The sequence below is a fragment of the Micromys minutus genome (genome assembly GCF_963924665.1).
Source record: "Micromys minutus genome assembly, chromosome: 2".
NCBI lineage: Eukaryota > Metazoa > Chordata > Mammalia > Rodentia > Muridae > Micromys > Micromys minutus.
Window position 1 is genome coordinate 100,848,954 of NC_137971.1, and position 13,491 is coordinate 100,862,444.

Here is a 13,491-nt window from a genome sequence, read left to right on the forward strand (position 1 = left end):
AGGTGAAAATGCTGGACACCCCACAGGCACCGAGTTTATATTTGTCTAACACAGTTTTCAGCTAGTGGTAATCTCACCTCTTAGGGCACATGTGACAATGAGGATAGATTTTTAGTGTCACAACCACTGGCATCTAATGGACAAGTCCAGGCAGGCTGCTGAACTTTCAGCCATGCACAGGACAGTCTGCAAAGTAAAGAATTGTGGTGCCCAAATATCCCACAGCACTGCGAGGTAGAAACCTCTGCTCCTGGCATAGTGTGGGGGCCAGGAGCCCACGAGTGCAAGTCTGGGCCAAACCTCACAAATGACAGGCAGGTCTTGGTGTCCCAGTACTCTGAGATCTGGACTTGCCACTTGCTCAAGTTGGGGTTGTTTTGACTGTCTGAGCCTCAGCTTTCAAAGGAGCAACTGGCAACTGCCCCCCCCCCAGGAAGATCAGTAAATGGATGCTTTGCTTAGTGCCTGGCACATAGAAACATGAGGTGTTGGTATTCTTCTCATGAACAGAAGGCATAACAAACGAGGTACTAAAGAAAATTAAGAAGCACTACATAGACCGTAAACCCTATGAGCAGCCAGTGTTAACGTCTGACTGTGAAATTCTACCCTGGATTATTGTCACAATTAACCAACATAAATTAAGTGGCTGTTGGGTAATGTGCCATTAACACAATGAAATTAGTCATTTTTCACCACTGTGAAGAAATTCAACTAGCTGCCAGGTTTCTAGGGTTGCAAAATCCTTTTCATGGTTACTACTCCAGTTTCGCTCAGGAGGGGGGGGGGAGAAAGAAAAAGTGATCTGGTAATAGCATTTGAAGCCATGTCTACCATTGCTTCATACTCATTCCAAAAAAAGAAGAAGAAGAAGACGAAGAAGAAGAAGACGACGAAGAAGACGAAGAAGAAGAAGAAGAAGAAGAAGAAGAAGAAGAAGAAGAAGAAGAAGAAGAAGAAGAAGAAGAAGAAGAAGAAGAAGAAGAAGAAGAAGAAGAAGAAGAAGAAGAAGAAGAAGAAGAAGAAGAAGAAGAAGAAGAAGAAGAAGAAGAAGAAGAAGAAGAAGAAGAAGAAGAAGAAGAAGAAGAAGAAGAAGAAGAAGAAGAAGAAGAAGAAGAAGAAGAAGAAGAAGAAGAAGAAGAAGAAGAAGAAGAAGAAGAAGAAGAAGAAGAAGAAGAAGAAGAAGAAGAAGAAGAAGAAGAAGAAGAAGAAGAAGAAGAAGAAGAAGAAGAAGAAAAGAAAAATGAAAAAGAAAAAGAAGAAGAAAAAGAAAAAGAAAAAAAATCTTTTCCAAAATCTACAGCAGTGGTTTTGATTTTCACAGACATTGGCCCTGGCTTTTTCATCCCTTGCAGCCACACTGACTTTTTTTTTTCCCCTCTCTCCACATACATATTCAGTCATCCTGTTTTGGCTGTCTTACACAGAAGCAGCAGTCAAGTCTACAGACATACCCCACTTCGTTTCTGAGTGTTGGGCTCTTTTGCTTTCTCACCTGTAGGTCTGTAGCCAGCTCCTTTCTTGCCTCCAGCTGCTTGCTTCCCCCTGGGACTTGCTTCAACTCTGATCCTCAGTCAGACTGAGCCACACTCACAACTGGTTAAACTTTTCCTCTGACTTTCCCCCTCCAAGTCTCCATCCAGCTTATAAAGAGAATGGAAACCCTTCTTTGGAAACAATACACCCTCCACCATCCCCCATCATGGTGAGGCACAAGGAGTGAGGAAGATCAGGGACATAGCAGCTGGGGAGCAAGAATTTGGGATGCAGAAGTGTGTCAGAAACAAGATGGTAACTTTGTATAGCAATCATGATGCCCAAAACACAAAACAAACAAAATGAGAACAGCATGCTGCCGGGTTTTCATGCGGAAGCTTATAAAGACACATATACACCTGCAGGACCCAAGCCGTGCAAGTTTCAAGACATGTTCCGTATTTTACTTCTGAGTCACCCGAACAGCTACAAAGTGAGAAATGGAGAAACGCAGTCATCCTGTTATAATAAGAAAACTTAAAATCAAAGAGGTTATAACCTCTCCTTTCCCCTCTACCTCCTCCCCACCCCCCCCCCCCAAGGGCTGGTAAAGAGAAACGGGGGAGAAAAGAAATGGGATGTTTTTCCTCCTAACTCAGAGATTTGGAAGAAGGCTGAGAGAGCATCAAGAGCAACGGGGTAAGCTACGCACAGGTAATGAACAGCAGAAAGTTATGGGAAAGGCAGAGGTTGATAAGGGAGGGAGAATCTTAAGAAGGAAAGAAGAGAGTCACACTCAGAACTGGGAATAAAGCTCAATGGTAGAGCACTTTTTCTAGTGTGTTTAAAGCCTTGGGTTTAATATCGTGAAAAAATAACCGTAATGGCACAGTCCGCTTCCTGGCCCCACCCCATCCCCGCCCCAAAAATAAAACCCAAGAAAGGCAAAGGAGGGAAGAAGGGAGGCCTGGGGCGTGACCTTGCCAGCACCCAACCCCCACCCGCAGCGTCCAACTAGCAAAGCTGAGAAATCTGTGGAACTCTGAGCAAACACTCAACTGAATGATCACATACCTCTGGTCCATTTCTTTCAATATAGGCTTTAATTCATAATGTAGTCAGGAAAGGACACCGGGGAGCTGTTTGAAGGGGGTGATGACATTAAACACACTGACCTTGGCTGAACTTAGATGACACAGGTGGTACAAAAGCTCTTTCTCTTGAACCTTTCCATCATCCCACCCAAATCCTGCCTCCGGCTTTTAAAACCGGTCTGTCCAAGTAAGAATCTATGAGTCACTCAGAAAGAAAAAGAAGAAAAGAAAAAAAGAAAGAAAAGAAAATCGGAGGCTGTGATTAAAACAGTTCCCAACTCCTCATCTGTTTTCCTGAAGATCCTTTATTAAATGGATTGCGTTATTTTTTTATCTCATGTCACCTTCACTTGCGTGACCCCATCGTTCTCTCCACTCAGAAGAGACCCCGGTGGCACGCTGCCCACAGTAGTCATAAGGGAAGGAAAGGGTTGCTCGCAGTCAGTCTGGATGCGCCCCCTCCTCCCCAGAAGCCCCTTCCCAGACCCCGTCTGGTCTCCAGAGGCTGGGGTAAACCGCGCGGCTGTAGCCCGCGCTGTAATCATAGGACACCTGATGGGGCGGCGGCAGAGCACAATCTGAGAAGAAGGGGGTGAAAGAGGCTAAGGCTGGTGCGTCCTCCCCACCTGGAGAGTCCAAGGCTGTGGGGTACAGGAGGCGCACCGGCTCGTTCAAGGTCATGCCGCCTCGAACGCCAGCCAGAGGAGGCTTCTTGTTCTGAGGACAGCTAGGGGTGTTCCAGGGCTCGGAGTATAGCAGGTTCCCCACCATCGCCGGCTGCTCAAAGGGGACGGACTCCAGCTCCAAGGGTCCCCGTAGGACCGTGGCTCCGGCGGGGAACGGGTCGAGAGGGTCCGCGGCCAGCAAGACACCCGAATCGTTGCCAGTGGCGAAGTCCGGCGCAAGCAACTCAAAGAACTCAACGGCCTCCGCCCCTTTCTCCAGGTCACCCAGGCTCACACCCTGGCCCGAGGGGCCACCGCCGCCGCTGCTGCTGCCGCAGCCCACCCGGGACGGCTCGGTGAAGAAAGACGGGGGCAAGTTTCTGGCGCGCAGAGGGACCTTCCGGGTGCCGGGGACCACTGAGCTCGCCGCCGTGCCCGCCCCGTCTCCCGCAGCGCTTGCTGCCCCGAGGCCCGGGACCGACACGGCCACCGCACCTCCTGCTGTCTCTGCGCCCCCGGGGACGTGGCGCAGAGAGTCGAAAAGGGCAGCCAGGCTCCGGCTCTGCAGGCTGGCCGCAGCTGCAGCCTGGGTCGCCTCCCTCCGCGGGGCGGCCTTACAGTGCGCCGGGGCCGCGATGTTCGGGGTTCCCGGCGGCCGTTTGGCTGGAGTGTCTGCGGCGCTCGGGGAGGGCGGTCTCGGAGGTGCTGTACCCATGAGGCCACTGCAGCGCTTGATCTGCTTCTGTAAGTACTTGCGGTGGTTCACTTTCCGCTTGGACTTGCCTGGCTTGTCCAGAGCCAGTTTGATGTTGCTGGACGCCGAGTCTATGAAGCTGAGCAGGTCGCGGGTGGCCTCGCGCACGTCCCCGCCCTCGGACCCCGACAGCAGCGCTCCAGCGGACGCCCCGTTCTCTTCGTCTTCGAAACCGCAGCCCTTGTCCAGACTTCCGAAGGCGCTCACCAGCCCGTCCGCGGAGCCTCCGAAACCGAAGGGTATGAAGGGGTGCGAGCTGAGCAGCGCAGCCTGCACCGCCATCTCCGCGGCTCCCCGGCTGTCCGCAGCGCGGCCCTTGCGCACCCGGCCCGCTCCCGCCCAGGCGCGGCGCTGTCCGCTCGCTCCGACCGAGGCTCTCGGCTCAGCCTCCCGGGGGAGCTCATTAGATCTTGTAAGCCGGAGGCGGAGGGAGGGAGCGCAGGAGACCGCCCCGGTAGCGGAGGGGCGGGGCTTACTTAGCCAGGCTTTCCTGGTGGCTATAAAGGGGGCGGGAAACTAGAGCTTTTCTTGTTTTCTGAGTTTTCTCAAACCTTAACCCTTTCCTTTCCCTGTGCCCCGGGGCATTTGTTTTGACTTGCCTCAATCGCCAGGGCCCAGGAGAAAGCCAGAGTTCCAACCCCAGCTAGGCTCCTGTAAAACCACACCCTGGCCCTGGACCCTGGCCCTTAGCGAGTTCAGAAATCTGGGTTTCAATTCCAGTTTTGGAAGCAGAGAGCTCCACCAGCTTCTGGCTTCTGGATGCTCACCCTGTACCAGTCATTGTCCATACTATATGTCATTGAATCCTGTCCAACCGCCTCATGAAGTACATGTTTTGTTACCATTCAACGAAAGGAATTGAACTTCTGAGAAGTGCAGAGAATTGGTCATAGCCGCATCTAGGTTTAATTTAAGCCTTACCAGTAAACATCCTGGAACCGAAAGCCTTGCTCTCTTGAGCACGTGGCTTTGAATAAACCAGTCTGCCATGCTCTGCTTTGGTTAGCGTTTTCATATAACACACAGATGAGGCTGCCCACCTCACTGGGCACATAGAGCATTTACTAGAAGAGACCCGTGGAGATGGCTGCATGTCTCCCTATGTCTTCTCCTTCACAGTATTCATGAGGATTAACTGCTGCCCCAGAAGGAAAGCCCTGTGCATGCATGCTGCAAAGTTCTCTTAGTTATCATGGTGCAGGTCACCAAAGAGGTACAGACCGTGTCTTCTAAAAGTCTTCTCTTCAAGCCCCGCTTTTCTGCAGCGATAACAGAAACACGTTGGAGCATGCACCCCTACCCAAGAAGACAGGTTTTAGTTAAGTAATGGGAATAGGTACTTACTCAAACCCACAGAGCTGAATCAAACTTTGTTTTAACTCGTTGGCTCAGTTGTCAGGTACCTTCCATTCAGGGTCAAAGATGTCCAGTGTCATTTAGTCACACAGGGTCCAATAGAGATGCCGAGAGTTTAATTAGAAACGTCCAGAGGCCAACTACACAAGGTTTCTACACTTGAAATTCTAACATAATCATATTTTTTTAAAAAAGAACTATAAAGATTCGCCTATAAAAAAATCTTTCCATTTCTAGATAGTTGGGCTCCTACACGTCACAGCTAATTTACTGATTAGTAAATCTAGCTAATTAGATGAGGCCTCTAACTGTGGCCCGTACCTATCGCTTTGGAAGTGGGAAGTGTCCTTGAGCAAGTCATCTCATTTTCCATATCATTTCCATTCCCAGTCCGAGAAATAAGAATAGCAATAACTGCTCTCATGGATTTAGAGATGATTTATATGACAATAGGCAATGTAACCGGAAGCCTTGCTTTTCTCCCAGTACAGCAAAGGTTAACTCACCCCCTTGTCGGGTATGAAATAGTGGCCCAACAAACTCCTCGTTCTTGTGCACAACCCATTCTATTACAACATAGCGAACTATAATATCAGCATCATTCCTTCTTTGTCCCCAGACAAGTGGATATTTGCAAGAACGAGAAAGCAGCTGTGCTTGTGGGTTAGCCGAACTTTAAAAGAACCGTGGACTGTAATGGAGAAAGTGCAGAGAAACCTGGAGTCCAAGTTTGCCTTTATTATCTGACAGTACAAAACTTCTCCTGTGGACTCTGACCTATAAAGTAGGAACAACATGAGAACTGTTTGGTGGAAAATCAACAAGATAATAGAATTAAAGTTGTTCGACAATATATGTATGGAAAAGAACAGTATTTCTAACTTTCATGATTCACAAAACTGACCCTTATGTGCCTATATATAACCATCTAGTCATTATTCATTAGGCAGAAAAATATTGACACTCACCCTTGAATGTGCTTATACTGGGGATGCTGAGATATTTTTTTTAAGCTATGGTTTTCACTTTTGATAATTGAAAGGCAGACATTGAACACAAGTCACTGTAATCTGTGACCTTAGTAAATTACAAGTATCAGGGTTGGTAGGATAAATGGGCCATCAAGCTGCACATTTGCTAAGTATGTGTGAAAGTAGGGGTGGGGGGCTGCCTTGGTCTCTGTTCCCTGCCATCGGACCTCTTCCCCTCTGTTTGGACTGCCTGGATGGACCGCAGTGGGAGGAGAAATGTCTAGACCTGCTGTGACAAGATGCCTCAGGTTGGGGGTGGTCCTCAAGAAGGGGGTCTACCTTTCTCTGAGTAGAAGCGGTGGGGGCAATGGGGGGAGAAATTTGTAAGGGTGGAACAGGGAAGAAAGGAGAGAGGGGGCTGTGATTGGGATACAAACTGAATAAAAAGTAATAAAAAAAAATTTTAAAGACAAAAAGGACCATTAAGGATGTCCAAAGAAGATAAGACATTTACAAAGACAAGGTAGTACTGGAGCACAGACTTCAATGATACGTCTGGATATTTCAAGCAAATCTGTACTATCTCTCTGAAAGAACAGCCCAGACAAAGGCATGCCTAAGTGAAAGCAGTGATGTTTGTGGAAAATAAGCCACAAATAATAACTTTTCCCTGGAATTATTCTACTTCTGAAACCAGAGGAAGTTCTTAGGCCTTCGCCTACGCAGCGACATCATCTGCACCCAGTCTGACTCAGTGGCTCACTTGCTTTCCCCCTTCACCTGCCCTCCTTTTTGGAAGAATCACATCTGGGATGAAACTGACTTGAGCTGAGCCTGTGGCTCACTCCTGCAGGCCCTTCAGCCCCTCCTCCCACCCCTGAGTGAGAATTCACTTGAGTGGTTTTGACATCAATACATTTCACTTCCTATGGAGCAAAGAGACTAAACTCCCGCCTGCACCAGGGGCTCTGCAGATCTCCAAACTAGAGCTCTTTCCTCCTGGTGATGCCTAATGCTGAGCAAGTGGGATTAGTCTCCTTGGGAACCAAGCCCCCTAGGGGCTCAAGAGCTGAACTCACCCCAAACCGTTTGGGAGAATTGAGATTTCATATTGTTCTTTTACACAAGGATTTCAGGACATTATTCGAACAAAAGCCCACCTGAGAGCAGCCTCCTTTTTGTGGGTAAATATAGCAGCAGGATCAAAAGCTGACTTACTTATTTTGTTTTCCTTCTTTTTAACTTTAATCATATTCCCCGCAGGACAATTTTAGTCCTCAGAGATGTCAGGAATGCACATTCATAATGAAAGAAATAATTATGCATCTCTTTTTCTCTTCCCAAACCAATTTCCTGTCAGTGGTTAGTTGGGAAATCTCAGATAAAGCAACTTAATTTCTCACACAATTTATAAGGCATCATTATCATCATAATACAATGTTACCTACAAACACACAATTGTAAAATACTTTCCCTATCTATCATTATGGAATAGGTTGCTCTGAAATGTAGCAGCTAAAAACAATAAGCATGTTATCACAGCTTGCAATGTTACACATCAGTAATTTGACTAGGAGAAATATCTGCTCTAGGAGACACTGAAAACAGCTGACCTAGAGGATCCAAACTGGCATCATTCATAGGATGACTCCTGTACCAACCCATGCTAACGTCTCAGGCATTCTGATCTAAGAGGACTTCTAAGATGGAAATATAAGAGGTCCCAAAGAAGATGCTTCAAGAGGCTCTTAGGGCATCTGCCAAGTCCTGGAACCCTCAGGATGTCATTCTCACTGTTGTTTTATCGGTTAGGCAAGTGATTAAGGCCAACACTAATGTAAGGGATGAGACATTAACAACCACCCTGCAGTAAAGAAGTAACAAAGAATTCATATATCTCTTGGGTCTTTTTTATCATTAGCAGCCCCAAGCCCCACTTTGCTTGTTAAAGAAACTGAGTTGCTGTATTGCCAACTGTCTCACAGTCTATACTTGTCACTGAGGACATCTGTCCCTATGATGTCATTAGCATGTGCCTCTGGATTCTGCTTACATGAAGAGTAAATGCTGAGTTTTGATGAGATTGTGGCCCTTCTTTCCCCAAGTGTGCCACATCACGTAGAAATAGTTTTAGAATAACAATAGGATTTTTACTTAGAAGTACTGCACACTGGCTTCTCTCTCTTACTTTTGTGCCTTGCTTTTACTCTCAAATTGGTTCTTCCTTTTAACTCTGCCCTTTTTGGCTATGTCACCAATTCAAGGCATACATTTATTTGTTTATTTTGCTTTAAAAGTCAAATCCTTAATTTTATAGGAAAATTTACATATTACATATACTGTGTTTTGGTAAAATTCACCCCTCATTTCCTCTCTCCAACTCACCCCTTACAAACCTGCACTTTTCCTTTCCAGCTTCTTGTGTTCATGTTTTTTGCTTTATTTTAAAGACCTGTTTAGTGCTGCCTGTATATGTGGGGCTGTTGGACTATAGGAAAGTATGAGTGGCCTTCAGTTAAAGCATTAGCAACACAGAATAAAGAGGGGTATTAAAAGCTATAAAAGAAAAGGGCCAAGTCGTTTTTAAAAACAAGCCCAACAGATCAACATTTGGTTATTGGTCAGGAATGTTTAAAGACAGAAGAACCGTGAAAAGATGGACCCAAGTTCTAAAAGAGGAAACTTGTCAAAGCACGCCCTCACACCCATACAAGCTATATATTAAATTTAAGGAGAAATAAAATTAAATTTTTAAATGTGGATGGATGTCATTTTTAGTTGTGTGACTCTCAACCTTGGAGACTGTAAAGTCATTTGGAAAGTAGAGGAAGAGTTTCCTTGCTGACAAACATCACTGGCTGCTAGGACTGCCAGGAAGACCACGCTGTACCCAGAACAGCTATCAAACTAACAAATCGAAGACGTCATATGAACAGTCTGAAACAAGACAAACCGAAGAACCACTCTGACAGAAAAACCAAAGAATCCTATAAAATTATACACTTTGGTTTTAGGCCAGAAAGTTTTTTTAAAAAAAAAAAATCATATAATTTTTTATAAAACAAAATGGCAGCCAACAGAGTGGGAGAAGATCTTTGCCAACCCCACATCAGATAGAGGCCTCATATCCAAGATATACAAAGAACTCAAGAAGTTAGACACCAGAGAATCAAATAACCCTATTAAAAAATGGGGTACAGAGCTAAACAAAATGTTCTCAATTGAGAAATATCGAATGGCTGAGAAGCATCTAAGGAAGTGCTCCACATCATTTGCCATCTGAGAAATGCAAATCAAAACAAGCCTGAGATTCCACCTCACACTAGTCAGATTGGCCAAGATCAAAAATTCAGATGACAGCAGATGCTGGCAAGGATGTGGAGAAAGAGGAACACTTCTCCACTGTTGGTGGGGTTGTAAACTGGTACAACCACTCTGGAAATCAGTCTGGCAATTCCTCAGAAAATTGGACATAGTACTACCTGAAGACCCAGTTATTCCACTTCTGGGAGTATACCCCAGAGAAGCTCTAACATACAACAAAGACACATGCACCACAATGTTCATTGCAGCCCAGTTTATAATAGCCAGAAGCTGGAAAGAACCCAGATGTTCTTCAGTAGATAAATGGATACAAAAATTGTGGTACATTTACACAATGGAGTACTACTCAGCTATCAGAAACAATGACCTTACGAAATTCTTAAGAAAATGGTTGCATCTAGAGAATATCATCCTGAGTGAGGTAACCCAGTCACAAAAGAACAGACATAATATGCAGTCACTGATAATTGGATACTAACCCCAGAAAGCTCTGAACACCCCCAGAAACAACTCACAGACTGTGAGAAGTTCAAGAGAAGAAAAGAAAAGAAAAAAAAAGAAAAGAAAAGAAAAGAAAAGAAAAGAAAAAAACCATTATGTTTACTCCTTACACACCAAGAAAACCTTGACTAATTCCAGGTTACATCCTGTTTTACATGTACTTTATGCTCACTGTAACTGGTAAGATCTTAATGCACACTATCAAAGCTTATTTTTTTTAAAAAAAGCCAAGCAATGACAAAAATGTATTCGTATACTTTTATGCAAAAATGTTTAAAATTTGTACATTTATCTTTGTTTTTTTAATAAAGTTCTTCAATAAAAAAAAGAAAGAAAATTTTAAAAATGAAGAACATCCCTCCATTCTGGTAGATCCATCAAAAGCAACTGAAGGAACCCTTTTTACTCTAACTGAATACCTTGGAACAAACTCTTCATCAGGACAACCCCGCCGTGCCCACTCCTGATACTTGTAAATGGACATAAAATGAAATGTTGAGTTAGAGATGTTTCTATAATCTGTGAGTTGTCTGGTGACTGTAGAAAGTGGAGAGAGGTGCTGGGAATTTAGATGGCATAATTTAAACAAACTCTACATTGGTTCAGCCACTCCTTAAAACTACCATGAACCCATGCTGTATTTCTCTGTTATAGTTTTCACACTTACGTGGGTGTCCTTTACCCAGTGACTTTCTTTCTCAGAAGGCTTTATAGTCCAGTTAAAAAAGGGAGACTCTTCACTGAAAATTACAACTTTAGCCAACCATAAACTTAAAGTTTGCCTTTATACCACTCAATGACTATAGAAAATATGAATTTCAAGATTTATTTACATTAACAATAATAACTTCTTGGAACTGGGTAGGTATCAGCAGTTACTGAGAAGTAGGGAATCTCTGCCCAACACTTACCATTTGTACACTGCTCATTGTTTGTGAGAAGGGTGCCTACTAAGTGCTCTGTGTTACACACATGATGACTGCTTTGATCTACATCTCTAACACCAAACATTTTTTGTCTTTCCTAGCAACCTATAACATACAAGTTAAAACATCCAGCTTAGTATAAATAAAAATGCCTTAGCTACATGTGACTGGGACAACATACATGGGAGGAACCAAGGAGAAAATGCTTTGTCAGGGATCTTATTATTCTAAAGGTTTCAGTCTGTGGTTGCTTAGCTACTGTTGGCCTTTGTGAGGACAACGTCATAGCTGTGAATTTCTGGTAACGCACACTTGTTCACTTCAGATGGTCACAAAGCAGGGCCAGACAGAGACAAAGAGAGAATAAATCACTCCTATCACAAGGCCTCTCTGCCCAAATCAATTAAGGTAAGAATCTATAGATACACACAACCTTAATATTCTGTGACTTTTAAATTTTTAATCTACCTGAAATTTTAGACATGTATTAATGGCATGGGGAAAGAATGAGAAGATGGAGAAGGAGAAAGAAAAAAGAGAAGGAGGTGAAAAAGATGTTAAGAAAGGGGGAGCTTTGTACATTAGTGAAGTTTGTAATCTATGGAGTGTCCTTTTAAAATTAATATATAACTACCACAGTCTCACTGCATGGGATCTACTTGAAGAGAATCTGTATGCCTAGTTACTCAACAGAATCAATGCTAAGTATCCATTGGCAAATGAATGTGTGTGTGTGCGCACGCACACACAGATAGATAGATAGATTGATAGATTTGAATGCTATTTAGCCTCAGGATATAACATTCTGCCATTTATAAAGTCTTAAATGAACCTGGAGAACACTGTGCTTAGCGAAATAAGCCAGGCATAAAGCATACAGTATAAGCTCACTCCCCATTTCACTTAATTTGGTTTGGTTTTACAGAGCTGAGGGTTGAAGCTTGGCACTTGGCATGTTAGGTAAACACTGACCCCTGACCTGTGTCACAGACTTCCAGTTTTGTGGGTTACAAGCTTGAGATTGTAATCATGAACCACCATGGCCACCTTGATCTCACTTGCATGTAATCATACACGGAAAAAAAGAAAAAAGAAAAGTCAAACTCAGATGCCTACAGTGGAATAGTTGCTATCAGAGAGCTCAATGGACTATGTTGTGGTGCCGGATGTTCAGCAAAGAGGACCAAGCTGTGGGCCTGGTAATACATGCCTATAATTCCAGCACTTGTGATGCTGAGACAAAGAGGACGTCAAGTTTGAAGCTAGCCTGTGCTACAGATGAATTCTAGGCCAGCTGAGTCTACAGATTAAGATCCTATTCTTAAAAACTACAAATCAACAAATACACTGTCAGACAAGAAAAGTAAATTCATGACATCTATTTTATACCATGATGACTATAGTAAATAATAATACATAGCATATTTCCAAGTGTAAATATTTAATATTCTCCCCATAAAAATTAAGTATGAAATTGTTGCAGTAAATATTAAAAAATTAAAAAGGCTTATCTCTGTATCGGCCCTGCAGTCTGACTCCACGGACTGGCTCCTAGTACAGAGCCAGGAGCAGACTCTGTTGCTCGGTCCGAGCCACCCCATGGTCTCACTCCATCCCCATGACTCTCTTCCCTTGGCAGTTCACTCTGCCTGTTTACCACCTCCATCCCGAGGTGCTTCTTTACCCCAAATCCCAACACAAACTCAACTCTAAGGCCTGATAGCTTTTCATACAAGTTTATATATCAAACTCTCAATCCACAAACCCTCTACACAATAAGATTACATAGAATAGACAAAGATACAAACTGCCCTTCTATAGGAGATATTAGACCTATAAAATTCTTAAATGTCCATAGCTATGCCATTTAAACCCACCTGGATTTGGTTCACTCTTCTCCAGGTCCATCTTGGAACTCTTCTCCCAGTCCTCCTTGACCTCTGACCTCTGACCCTCTCTCTCTCCACCTCCCTTCCCTGCCCAATCACCGGCTCTTGCCTTTGTTTTACTAATTAAAATGGGAAGGTTTTGTTAAAGTCCTGAGTACATAACAAGGCAGCACTTCTTGGGGAGGTGAATTAATATTAAAATACAAACAGCTTCAGGACAATCTACATGAAATGATATGCTAGTTAGCTTGGTTTAATCATTCCATGGTGCCTACCTATATCAAAACACAGTATTGGTACTTTATAACATGTGATTATTATTTGTCAAATAAAAACTGAAAATAAAATAATTTAAACTATAGAATTTTTAAGAGTAAACCTTAGAATATGTATTATGTGTTACATGTATATTTGTGTGTGTGTGTATGTTTATCTCTATGTGTGTGCATGCTTATTTGTGTGTTATCTGTATATATCTGTATGTGTATATGATTGTGAAAACTTAGAGGAAAAAGGTCCCTACATGATGAAAGCA

At 43.8% G+C, this 13,491-nt stretch overlaps 1 protein-coding gene across 1 annotated transcript; it reads right to left on the reverse strand.

The window, feature by feature from the left end:
* Positions 1-3,011: 3,011 nt before the first annotated feature.
* Positions 3,012-4,271, reverse strand: FAM181B (family with sequence similarity 181 member B; the record flags this gene model as incomplete). The annotated part of the gene is made up of 1 exon (XM_080913205.1): positions 3,012-4,271. The coding sequence occupies one exon, from the start codon at positions 4,269-4,271 to the stop codon at positions 3,012-3,014; it is 1,260 nt and encodes a 419-aa protein (XP_080769331.1).
* Positions 4,272-13,491: the final 9,220 nt, after the last annotated feature.